The 13,268-nt window shown below is 39.9% G+C and overlaps 1 protein-coding gene across 16 annotated transcripts in view; it reads right to left on the bottom strand.

Annotated features, from left to right (window-relative positions):
* The window catches only part of UIMC1 (ubiquitin interaction motif containing 1), a 380,703-nt gene that overhangs the window by 100,487 nt on the left and 266,948 nt on the right, over positions 1–13,268 (bottom strand). For all 16 annotated transcript variants that reach the window (XM_069244540.1, XM_069244534.1, XM_069244544.1 and 13 more), the window contains 3 exons: positions 6,413–6,491; positions 4,636–4,813; positions 4,300–4,363 (listed from right to left, as the gene is read on the bottom strand). In XM_069244540.1, the coding sequence (XP_069100641.1) occupies positions 4,300–4,363; positions 4,636–4,813; positions 6,413–6,491 (321 nt within the window). The remainder of the gene's footprint in view (positions 1–4,299; positions 4,364–4,635; positions 4,814–6,412; positions 6,492–13,268) is intronic.

Here is a 13,268-nt window from a genome sequence, read left to right as displayed (position 1 = left end):
TTCTGCAGCTAGTGTGAGAAGGGGCCTTAAGGAGATACTAGATCCAAAAGAAACAAGTTCAGAAGAAAAATAGCAGAGGACTACCTGTTGTCTGTGCACATAAATACACATGCACACGTAATATTAACGCAAAAACCAATTCTAGTTTCAATTATGTATGCAGATCTTATTACACATCTAGTATAAACAAAAACAGAATTCTAAATATTGCAATTCAATCTTCAATCAAATCTTCCTCAAATAATAGTGTTATACAATAGGTTCACAATATTTGTGTTTTCTCACAGTCCAAAAATAATATCTCCAAGTCCATAATAAATGTCCTATATGGTTGATTCCAGAGTTACCAATTTAGGCCAGCATTTTCCTCCTTGGTCCCTTTATCCAATTATGTCTCCTATGTAATTCATTTCAAAGTACCATTCAGTCCAGCAATTTCCTCCTTTGTTCCTTTGTCTAATTGGTTCCAAAGTTACCATTCAATCCAGCAACTTCCTCCTTTGTCCCTTTGTCAACACGTGTTTCATCCGGGGAGTACCCCTGGATTTCATCAGGACCTCCTATAATAACATTGTGCATATAATGTTATATCATACAAATATTTATATGTCCCATAAGGTAATTCAAATTGTTGCATTGCAGTGAAATTACATACTTAGCAGTGGAAATATATGTGTACGTCTGTCACTTGGTTATGACAAGTTAAATATTAATACTCCACATTTTTAAATCCAACTACCATGTGTGGAAAACAGTGACTAGTTTTTCAAAGTGTGCATGCACATCCTATTACATAGCCAGACAAAAAGAAAGAAGTGTGAATCCCATGCATAGGTCATCCCATTTTGCTGTGTGTTCATAGAGGATGCTACCCCAACTATTTCAACTAATCATACCTTCACTGGAAATTGATCGTTATATATGCACCATTGTATCCTATTATAACTGTTTGGTTTGTTTCTTGTAGCCTATTAAAACACAGGTGAGATAACATAACTATTCCACAAATACTTCTTTATAGGTATACATTATTACAATATGCATATGTATATCACTCACCCAATGTGACTATATTTCCTCCTTGTAAATGGCTTCAATCATTATTTTTGAATCCTCTTTGTGTCCCTGAAAAGTTATATTAAGAATACAATATTTATCCTTATCTCTACAGCCAAATCTCCTGCATTATAACCTGAAGGTTATACTCCTAATCTTAATATTCTAGTCTTACCCGATACTTTAAGTTCGTGCGAGCGAGTACGCTATGATTGTGCCGTCTTGTTCGGCCCCGGTATTTTGAAACCGAGGCTCCGTAACCCCCAACCATTTATACGTCTCTTCCTAAAATAGAAATAGAGGACGGACTCCATTCAGTCCCATCCTCATTTCTGAAATGGTAAAAACTGATGACGGACTTCATTTCGATCTTTCATTATAGCAAATGCATTTCCCTGATGCTGTCGACTCGAAGTATAATGTTCCTATTCGCCTTAACAATAATGTATATTCCGCTTTCACCATTTAAGATTAATAGATGAAATGCAAAATAGTACATTACCCAACCTCTCTATAAATGTAGTTATATATATCTTACTCCATATAATAAGTACTTATCTATGACTATTGTCCTATGTATTTCTCAATATTCTATTGTGTTATTTTGATAACTTGTGTCTGAATAGGTATAGGCTCTTTCTTTAAATTGAACTAAATTATTCTAAAACAAGCATAATACAATTAAGTTAATACATTATACTCTAAGGAACGAATCTCACATGAATCTACATAATTCAAGACATGAAATCTAGACCTTACACAAAATTATTTATCACCTAAAAAATACTCCATCTCATAATCTGTGTTCATACCCCGTTCTACTGCTCCCAGTCTCATGATCCATTTTGATTCTCTTCTCCGTAAGTCTAGCTCCCTATTGCCCCCCGTGGATTTATTTCACAATAGTCAAAACCTATAAATTTAAACATTTTATGAGCATTCTGTGCTGTACATGTTTTCATGTGAAATGCTATGGGATAGCGTTCATCCCCTTGTTTAATTGCCCTCCAATGTTCCGAAATTCTAACTCTCAAAGGCCGTATCGTACTGCCTATATATATTTTGTCGCAAACGCATATGAGCATATATACAACAAATTTTGTATTACAGTCAATATGTGATCTTATGGGTATTTTCTCACCTCTGATGCCCTCCAGATGATCTTTTGGTTGCCATGCCCATTTACATACTGCGCATGATCCGCATTTAAAGAAGCCCAGTTTCCGCTTTGTAAGCCAATTTTTTGTGGTTACATCTGTCAAATAACTCGGACTAAGAATATTATTGAGGGTGTTTCCTCTTCTATACACCACCTCTGGTCTTTTGCCTAGAAATTTCTTAAGTGTCTCATCCCGACTCAATACTGACCAGTGTTTATTCATGATTTGTACTCATTTTTTTGAGTTTTCCGTATAGTCCAAGACGATTCTAATTTTGTGGTCCCTATTATGTGCTTTATCTTTCTTTCGACTTGTACCTAGATCCAGTGTCTGTCTGCGGGGTATTTTCCACACTTTACGCATGGATTTATGTATAAGTGTCTCAGAATAGCCTCTCGCTATAAATCTTTGTCCCATATCCCTAATTTGTTTTCCAAATTCTTCAGTCTTGCTACAGTTCCTCCTTGCTCGTATCATCTCTCCCAATGGTATAGCTTCGATCTGATGTCGAGGGTGGGCACTGGTGGCGTGCAGCAGAGTATTACAAGCAGTTGGTTTACGATATAGTCTACTTTCAATTTTATCTCCCTCTACAAATAGTTCAACATCAAGAAATTCCAAATGGGTTGCACTATATTTACATGTAAACTCGATATTCACTTCATTTGCATTCAAATAATTGCAAAACTCTTGTAGTGATGTTTCATCTTCTGTCCATAGCATAAAACAATCATCAATGTACCGTCCCCAGTATAAAATGTATGTATGCCAGCATGCTGCACCTGACCAACCAAACAGTTATAATAGGATACAATGGTGCATATATAACGATCAATTTCCAGTGAAGGTATGATTAGTTGAAATAGTTGGGGTAGCATCCTCTATGAACACACAGCAAAATGGGATGACTTATGCATGGGATTCACACTTCTTTCTTTTTGTCTGGCTATGTAATAGGATGTGCATGCACACTTTGAAAAACTAGTCACTGTTTTCCACACATGGTAGTTGGATTTAAAAATGTGGAGTATTAATATTTAACTTGTCATAACCAAGTGACAGACGTACACATATTTCCACTGCTAAGTATGTAATTTCACTGCAATGCAACAATTTGAATTACCTTATGGGACATATAAATATTTGTATGATATAACATTATATGCACAATGTTATTATAGGAGGTCCTGATGAAATCCAGGGGTACTCCCCGGATGAAACACGTGTTGACAAAGGGACAAAGGAGGAAGTTGCTGGATTGAATGGTAACTTTGGAACCAATTAGACAAAGGAACAAAGGAGGAAATTGCTGGACTGAATGGTACTTTGAAATGAATTACATAGGAGACATAATTGGATAAAGGGACCAAGGAGGAAAATGCTGGCCTAAATTGGTAACTCTGGAATCAACCATATAGGACATTTATTATGGACTTGGAGATATTATTTTTGGACTGTGAGAATACACAAATATTGTGAACCAATTGTATAAAACTATTATTTGAGGAAGATTTGATTGAAGATTGAATTGCAATATTTAGAATTCTGTTTTTGTTTATACTAGATGTGTAATAAGATCTGCATACATAATTGAAACTAGAATTGGTTTTTGCGTTAATATTACGTGTGCAAGTGTATTTATGTGCATGGTAGACAACATAGTATTGTCTTTGTAAGGGATGTTGAGGGTCTGATCCCAGTCATTTGCACCGTACGATATTGTTAAGTATAAATATTATAGAGTTAGAGCAGGGAGCGCTTATTACTCACTATTCACCCTCTTTTTTGATGTATACCTGTTGTCTGTGGATGCGTGATAGAAACCCGGACAGAAGGTGCCTCTGAGGAGGGGTGGAGCTTTCAGCCTCATCACCTTTATGGGCAGAGTTATGGTCACATAATGAAGTGAACCGGCTACAAGTAATCTAGGTCCGCTTTCAGTGTTATATGCTCCATAGGTATATTGAAGTGGCACAATTTGATGGGCCCAGTATGACCCTGAGGAATAACTCAAGCATGACAATTTATTAACAATACAATTCTTGAGAACTTTGTATATCAAACACTGAATGAAGTTACTCACCTGCAGACATAGTTTCTGACTGGTCTAGCATGCTCAACAACCGTCCTTCACTCCGTCCATCCGCCTGCCAAGGCACAAACATAAACATAACCATAGTGTTAAAAGTACATGTTTGATAACCATAATTCAATTCTAAACATTGAGAACAGCTGCAGAAACATTTTGCAGCCCTGTGACCAAGGAAATCCCTACTATAACAACCAGATATTTCTTTCAGTGGGGTTCTTTCCCTGATCCAGTCAATGACCATCTGGCACCATGCCATTCCACATTTTGTCAAGCACAGACTGGTACAATATTACTGCAATGGCAGCCCTTCATTTCTAGATAACTCACCTTTGTGCTGCGCAGCCTACGACTTCCTTCAGTTTCAAGGACTGCAGTTTGCAAGCAACTGTCGACATGCCCCTGATACAGCCGTAGTGGCACAAGCTCCTTGCACAGGTAGCACTTTTCACACTTGCCCAGGCCTGGAAAGTGGAGGGCAGGAGAGTTCTCTACTAAGGGGTGTTTCCTACATGAGAGAAAAATATCAAGAAGAACTTTAAAATAGTATAAAAAAACTAGAACTTTTCATGGTAGCAGCTTTGCACTACATGGTCTCACTCTCTGGAGATGGAATGCTTCTTTGCAGGCATAAAAACGCAAAACTTTTCTACTGCCTCACATCAAGAGCTGATATAAGCCACCCAGCTTTACTCCACTCTGCAACCAGATCAGTTTATAACTGTGAATGGGACACAGCTATGAGCCCAATTGCTACACACGCTTTAACGCAGAATTCACAGAAAGTGGAGCATTACACTTGCATAAACAAAACAATACAAAGAAGAACAGTTAATTCTAGCAGCACGAGAAATGAAAGGTGAAAATGTCAGTGGTTTGGCTGAACCCCCACCCTGGGATAAATATGCCAGACACTCCAACCCCAGGAGAGGTAAAGTGTAAGGTGGTTTTGGTCCAAAGTGAATATTTCATTTACTTTTTCTGGCCACTGATCAGCTTCTCCTAAAGATGATGACACAGCCAAATGCATCTAACTTGCACTTCAGATGATAAAGGGAAGTACAAAAATAAATAAATATCAGGAACTGGTAAGAAAGGGAGAGTAACAAAGTGATAAAAAGTGAGAGAGAAAGTCAAGAAATACATAGAAAAGTAGAGAGAGAGAGAGAGAAAGAGAAAGAGAAAAAGAAAAAGAAAAAAGAAAAAGAAAGACAGACAGAAAGAGAAAGAGGATGCGGCGAAGGAGGAAGGGAAACAAAGATAATTATTGAGTGTATGCGAGAAAAAGAAGGCTCTAGGAGCCAAGAGAGAAAGGCAGAGGGGGAGAGAGAGGATATAGTACAAGAAGTGACACAAAGAAGAAGCCAGTGAGAGTGAAAGTTTCTCAAGAGGCAGAAAGGGTGACCAAGAGGTACAAGTGGCAAACGAGAGAGAGAAAATAGATGAGAGAGAGAGAAAAGTGCTTAAAAGTGTGCCCCTCTTCCATATGTGTGGAATGCACTCTGACCTTGGGTGTGTTGCTTGCCTGCTCTCTGACCTGCTGTACATTTCAGTCTTTGACTCCTGTGAATCCCTCACAGATGGTGGGTGTGTCTGTGTCGGCTTTTAACACCCTCTTGAAGTCGAGTGAGTTGCTTGACTCATATACAGCTACTGCATAGTTGCATTACTAATCTGTGCTCCCCTTCAATTGTGGAGCTCTTCTTTTCCTGCCATGGGGCTCCACTGCTGCAGACAGGAAGTCAGGTACTTTCTCTGTGACCATGGTGCCTGTGGTCTGTTGCATTCCTCATTGTATCTTGCCTTGTTAACAGAAAAAGGGTTAAGAAGTAGGAGGGGAAAGATGGAAAAAGCAGTGACAGAGACAAAACAGACATGGAAAAGAATCTGCAAGAGTGGGATAAAGGGAAAGAGTGTGTGTGGTGGTGGATGAAAGAGAAATGAGGTGAGATCAAGACTACATAGTCTTGATACTCAGCAATGGCAACATGCAGCAGTGCCAGAGGTTGGTTTCTGACAAAAACGTTTGGACCCCAGCAATTATTTTCTACAAATTAAGTCCTGTGGATTACAGTTCTCAATACATACATGTCTCATACCTACTTACTTGCCAGTGTCCGGAGAGGAAAAAAGTTCTTCAACATCAAGAGCTGTACTTTGCATTCCCTTTCTTCTTCGAGTGCGCACTATAGGAACCCAATAACAGCAGGTGAGAAGAGATTCGCCCACACAGCATGTGGAAGGCACACAGATTTAGACAGTGCTACTAAATACAACAGTTAAAAGAGCACCGCTCAGATATTCCAGTTAAACCCTAAAATTAGATTTAAAAAAAGTAGTAATCCCAAACCACAACATAAGGTATTCCTCAAAATATATGCGGTAAATAACACCATCCCAGGCTTTAAAGTTCAAGGGTAAAGTTAAAGTCAAAAGATACAGAAGAGGACCAAGGTCAACATAGAGGGCCAGGAATACTCAGCATCGTCCTGTGGTGGATGATGAAGTTGAAGCCAAGAGTGATGATTTCAACATTTTTTTTCAGTCTCCAGAAGGCTCAGCCATCTTGAGTACTGCGGAAATGGCTACCAATGTATGGACTCTGGAGGATCTCCTTATTTAGTCTCAGAAAGTGAAATTTCACCTTATAGAGGCAGAGTGCCATAGCTTCAATCTTAGCATTGATTTTACATCACAACTGGAACTAGCAGAGTGTGCCTCCTGTGATGGGAGAGTTGACCAGAAGGTCTCTCAAATATAGACAAAGGTTGAGCAGAAATCCATGTTTACAGTTCAGGTGTACAAGGCGCTGCAAATTTGGCCCCTCTTGTTCCAAGGGTATAGGATAGGAGTGTCCTCTTGGTACTTTAATTCCACGTGAAAAAGGTCTGAGGTTCAGCTTGACAAACTGGTCCACAATGTAGCAGAACTGAGCCCTGAAAAGGCAGTGCTTCTAGTTCAAAACAATATCACCCAATTTATCTTAAATGCCAATGTTAAGCAGAACTTGGAGGCGGGGGATAGAGAATCATATGCCCCTTTAAACTAGGCAATACTGGATTGTCTCTTCACAGGGTCAGAACATTTTGTAGAAAAGGTGGTTGTGTATATGTGTGGAAGGGTGCTGCCCAGGAAGATGGTGAAACGTTCCATCCTGCCCTTCCTACATTGCTTATAGTCCACCCAGATTCAAAACAATAGACAAACTAAGATTAGTGTTACTGTCACTTGATTTCTTTAACCTAGCTCCCTGACAAATAATGAAAGGTAAGTGGCACTGCTTATGGGAAGACTTCTGAATGCTTCTCCTACTAGGCCCTCTGCCCGGCAAAACAATAATCACCCTTTTTTATAGTAGACCTACGAGTCACCAGCGAGGAGCTGGTGTGACCTGGCCTTTGTGAAGGGTGCATCTGGTTAAGATTCAAAGATCAACGCTACAGGTTGCATCGAAAAGCAAATTGCCTTGATTCCTGAAGTTGATATCCACATACATAATAGGCACAACAGGAATGTGTGCTAATCAGACAACGTGGAATAACCAATATATAGTTGTGCGGTCCAAAAAAGATTATGTCACCAGTAAGGGCACGCAGGAGTTAGTAACACAGTTATGCACTTGTCATTTTAGTGCTCTAGAAGAGTAGCTATGTACGTACGTATATAAATTATTTTATTGAAGGTTATTTAAACCAAAAATCAAATATGACAATACAAAAATTAACTACAATTGATATAAAATCTTACAACACATTAAAAAAGAATTTAAGTTCAGCGTCTATTCACACGTGTGGTCACTCCCTATCCCAAAAAAACTAAAACAAATGCATACTTGTCTGATTCCAACAACTTTCGGTCAGTAACTAACATCATGACTCTAGCCAAACTCCTCTTTCATAACAAATCACAAAGAATCAAAGTCAACCAATCCCTTTCTAACAGTATGCCAGTTTCCGTTGGAGTACCTCAAGGATCTGCACACTCTCCCATGCTTTTCAGCTTATTCATGGAGCCTCTCATCGGAATCCTGAATCACTCTAACATACATTACATGTATGCTGATGATACTCAATTGTACATTAAATTTTCATCAGCCGATGATATCAAAATTCTTAAGTGCGCTAAAAACTCAAGAATGGTCATCCGCAATCATCTTATGCCAAACGCACTCAAGATGGAATTCTTCCTGATTGCCCCCGGCAACCACTCTGCCACCACTAAAGATTGGCTCAAACAACTAACAGCACTCAACTGCGTCCCTCATATTGTTGACTCCACTATACCATTAGGCATCACACTGGATAAATACTTCAATATGCAAGATCACATCAGTGTTACCATCAGAGGCTCCAACCACCAACTTAACACAATAAGGAAAATCAACCCATTTCTACCTCCTAATGACTTGCAGTTAGCAGTCCTAACCTTGGTTATCTCCTGTTTGGAGTACCGGGAGTACAACCTTGAAAGGATTACCCAAAGCTAGTTTAGCTCCTTTAAGGGCTATTAAGAACTCGGCTGCTAGGCTCATCACGGGATCAAAAAAACTGGATCAAATTAAATCAGCCTAATACAATTCAATTGGCTATCTCTCAAAAAAAGCATTCAGTTCAAGATAGCCTGCTTGACATACAAAGCTCTTCACTATAACACTCCAGCCTACCTGGCTAAAAAAAACTCGAGAAATCAGGTACGTGTCAGTCCCTAGAACGTTCGGACGCTCTACCGTTGACACCACAAAAATTCAAAAAGAGGAGCACTTATATCCACTCCTTTCCGGAGAATATTGAACACTCTTCCTCCTGAAACCACATCTAACCCTCCGACCTCCTCATTCAAAAAAAGAAGGAAAACGGTTACTCATTAATAAATAACTAGCTATAGGCATGAAGCTACTCAAACTTGATTATTATTTCATATATACAGACTTGGTCACCATTTTACTATTTTTTATTGGTACTTTTCATCTCTTTCAAGCTTATTTTTCTATTATTCATTTTTTATACTTTAGTTTACGTTTACATGTACTTTATTTACTATATGCATCAATTCTTATCTACCTATCACCTCCTCTGTACAGAGCTCTGATACTCTGATGGGTCTTGTTCATGCTGTATATAAATTAAAATGAATAAATAAATAACACAGCAGATGAGCTTCTGTCTTCAATATAATCATCCTTTAAACTGTAGGACCTCAAGCAGTTGTGCGCGCTGAAAATTTAATTATTCAAGAAGGGAAGCATCCCAAGCTACCATTGGGAAAGATATGTTTATCTTGTGCAGAACACCACAAAGCTCTGGACAATGGCTCAATTGTACATGTTGAATAAGCAGCCCTGTATTACAAGAGCCATTTAGAAAGTAAGAAAATTCATAACTACTTGTTTTCATGTCTGTATTCTTGGTGTTTCCAAATAGTCACTCTGCTTGTTTTTTTGAAGAATACATACCAATGAAGGAAATCTAGGTTTAGACGTATGTTTCCTTCTTGGATCACCATCCATACCTTGAGGTGGAGAAACCAGGAAAAACAGAATATACAGTAACACTGAAAATCAAAAGAAGTTCACTGCAAATATGCAATATCCTGGGTAGCCCAGTCTGACCAATGCGAATGTCCGCTCCGAATACAGACTACAGATAGTAGTAATATGATTCTTCCGTTCACTGGCTTAACACGATATTGAGATGCTAAGCAGGAGGAGGTTCTTTCATCGAAGGGAAAAAACACTGAAAGCCCTGTGAGAAACTGTTTAATGTTCCTTGCCGACAAAAGCAAAAGGTGACTTGGCAAATCAGAGATATTATTGCTAGATGGACCTTAATGGATGACTGTGCAAGGCCAGATTTTGCTAGGTATGAGAGTTATAGCATAATCTGTTCAGGGGTTGAAGAAAATGGATGTAAACCTTTTTTGAAGGCACTAAACAAGGAAATATTTCCACTTTATATATCTGGTGAAGTGCGCTCTTGCTTTAGCGAGGATTACTGTACAGTATGTGAGAATTTCTAGATTTTCGAGTTCATGGAACTCAGGAGCCAGGCTGACAAATACAAAGAAGTCAGATTGGTGTGGAGTATCTGGCCCTTGTTCATTGTTAGTAACTTCGGATTGGGCGTTAGTTGGATATGTAGTTGTTCCAGACGTATAAGAAGCTCTGTGTACAAGAACTGTCAAAGCCATTTTGGAGCAAAGGGGTGAGTCGGCATGGTTGTCTCTTATTTTTCCTGAGAATCCTCTGGAGTAAAAGAATCAGGGGAAAAACGTATGCAAAGATGTTTGAACATGTGATCGAAAATGTATTCCCCCCACAACCTTTACTGGTGATGCCATCTTGCATAATACTGCCATTTTTGTTTTTTCTTGGTCGCAAATAGGTTTAGATGTGGTTTGCCCCAGTGAGTGAAGATGTTTGCAGACCTTGATGGTCGAGTTCCCATTCGTGGCAATTGGTGATCAACCTGCTTAACATGTCTGCCAACACACCGGACGCCCCTGGCAGATGCTCTGCTCTCAGTGATATCTGGTTCTGTATAGCCCCCTTCCAAATTTCTTCTGTCTGTTTGATAGTTCCTCCCTTCTTGTTCAAGTACTGAATGCTCGTGGTATTGTCTGTACAGATCAGTACGGATGATCCTGGAACTGTGGGTAGGAACAAGAAGAAAGCCAGAGCTATGGCCTTTAGCTCTAGAAGATTTATGTGCATCCTCTTTTTGGATGTGTACCATTTCCCGCTGACAGAGATCCTGTAGATGAGCTCCCCATCCTTCTAGGGACATGTTTGTCATGATGACAAGGTCTGCTACCTGTGATAGAAATGTCAATCATCCTGATATATTTTCTTTCACAGTCCACTATTGGATGAGATCATTACTGGGGTAATTAAAATGATATCGTCAAACGATCCCTAAACTTGCATTCCCTGTTTGTCTTGTTCCTCCTGTAATGGATGTGTGTGTAGTCTGCAATTTGGGATCAGGGGAATACAAGTGGAGAGCATTCCCCAGAGAGACTTGTACAGTCGAGCTGAAACTGATTCATTTGGCTAACTGCTGGATTTTGCTTTGTCGCTCCACAGGGACCAATGTTTTGTCTGTTTTGGTGTCTAGGATTGCGCAGAGGAAAGTTAGCCTTGTCTTCAGACTATATGATGACTTCTGCATGTTTATTGTGAGACCTAGTTTCTTGAGACGTTGGAGCCTTTATTAACCAATCACCCAAATATGGGAATACTTGCACTCCTTTCTGCCACAGGGACAAGACATTTTGTGAACATATGTGGGGCCGACGTTAATCTGAAAGGGAGAACCTTGAACTGGTAGTGGATGCAGGCTACCTGGAATCATTAAGTACTTTCAATGTTTTGGATGAATAGGAATCTGGAAATGTGTCCTGGAGATCAAGAGCTGTCATATGGTCCCCATGACTGAGAAGGCGCAAAATGTCCTGTAAGGTGACCATCCAAAATGATTGCTTTTTCATATACTTGTTTATCTTCCGAAAATCTGAGACCGGGCACCAGCCTCCTGACTTTTTTTCTGATGAGGAAGAAACTGGAGTACAAACCGATTCCTTTCTGGGACTTCTAGACCTTCTCTACCGCCCCCTTTTTTTAACATAATAGAAACCTCCATCAGCAGTTGTTTTAGATGAGGAATGGGTGCTCCTTTGGGAGGGACGTTTGGAGGTTTGTTGATGAATTTGAGGGTTTGACCTTGAGCTATGATGTCCAGGACCCATTTGTCCGTTGTTATAAGGAACCACTGATGGAGGAAGAGGGAAATCAACCCCCCAAAATGCTTTGTCTGACTGTACAGGGTAGTCAGCACTGGTGTAGCAAAAAGAGCTTCTGCATCTAGCTCCTCAAAAGGACTGCCTCTTCATTTGCAATGTTTCCAAGGATCTGGCAGTTTCGTGTCAGTCTTGATAGCTTGGACAGCATCATCGATATATTTGCCGAACAAAGCTTCTCCATTGTAAGGTATATCCAAGATCTTACTCTGGACTTCTGGTCTGAACGATGTTACTTTCAGCCAACCTTGCCTTGTAAGCACAGCAGCTCGTGATAATTGCTGAGATCCGGTTGAGGAGATATCAATAGCGCAGTTTATCATCTCTGCAGAGGCGCATTCTCCCTCCTGGAGAATTATTGGTGTCTTCTCTATAGTCTTCTGGCAGGAGGTCTATAAATTATACCATATCCAACCACATCTGCTGTCTAATCTTCCTAGTATTGCTAGGGAATTGGCTGCTCAATCAGTGAGCGCGCTGCCATGCTAGAAAAGCATTTGCCAATATTGTCAAGGCGGTGCCCATCTCTATCCGGTGGCATAGTGATACGTGTCGAAGGATTCTTTGAGCTGCTTAACAGATAACAGAGTCTGGGCTTGGGGGGGACCTACTAGGCATGCTGGTGCATCATCTGGTGCCTTATATTTTTTGTCCAGTCTGGGCGCTAGCAGACACAGTGGCTGGGTTCTTCATTATGCAAATGCCCTCTTGCCAGATTAAATCTATTATGGGAATCGCCTTTACAGACTTCTTCATGGCTTCCTTAAAGTCGTATAGGAAGCAGTCTGTTTAGTGGTTAAAAGTAGTTGGAAGCATTTTTCTGCTTCTGCCCTTTCCATGATATTAGGAAAACCACCTATGTTGTCCAGTAGCAAGTCTCCTGGAGTCAGAACAGGCAGAGATGATGTGTGAGTTAGATAATAATCCCACTCAGTAGTGGTTGAGGCTTGATTTCTTCTCTCCTGTAGGAAGCTGGCTCTGTACATACTATTCCAAAGTAAGGTATAGTGTGCACAGAGTCCATTGAATCCAAAGAGGCTTTATGGAGGCTAAAGTAGCTCTCTTTTGTGGTAGTGTAGTCGAGCAGTTAGGCTTATCAGAGGCTAGTGCTAAGCATTTGTTGTACGCACAGTCATGAAATGAGGCACACACTCAATGACTAGCTGAAG

Source organism: Pleurodeles waltl, chromosome 7 (genome assembly GCF_031143425.1).
Source record: "Pleurodeles waltl isolate 20211129_DDA chromosome 7, aPleWal1.hap1.20221129, whole genome shotgun sequence".
Taxonomy (NCBI): Eukaryota; Metazoa; Chordata; class Amphibia; order Caudata; family Salamandridae; genus Pleurodeles; species Pleurodeles waltl.
The sequence above is the reverse complement of the archived record's forward strand: the minus strand, read 5'-3'. Positions and strand labels throughout refer to the sequence as shown.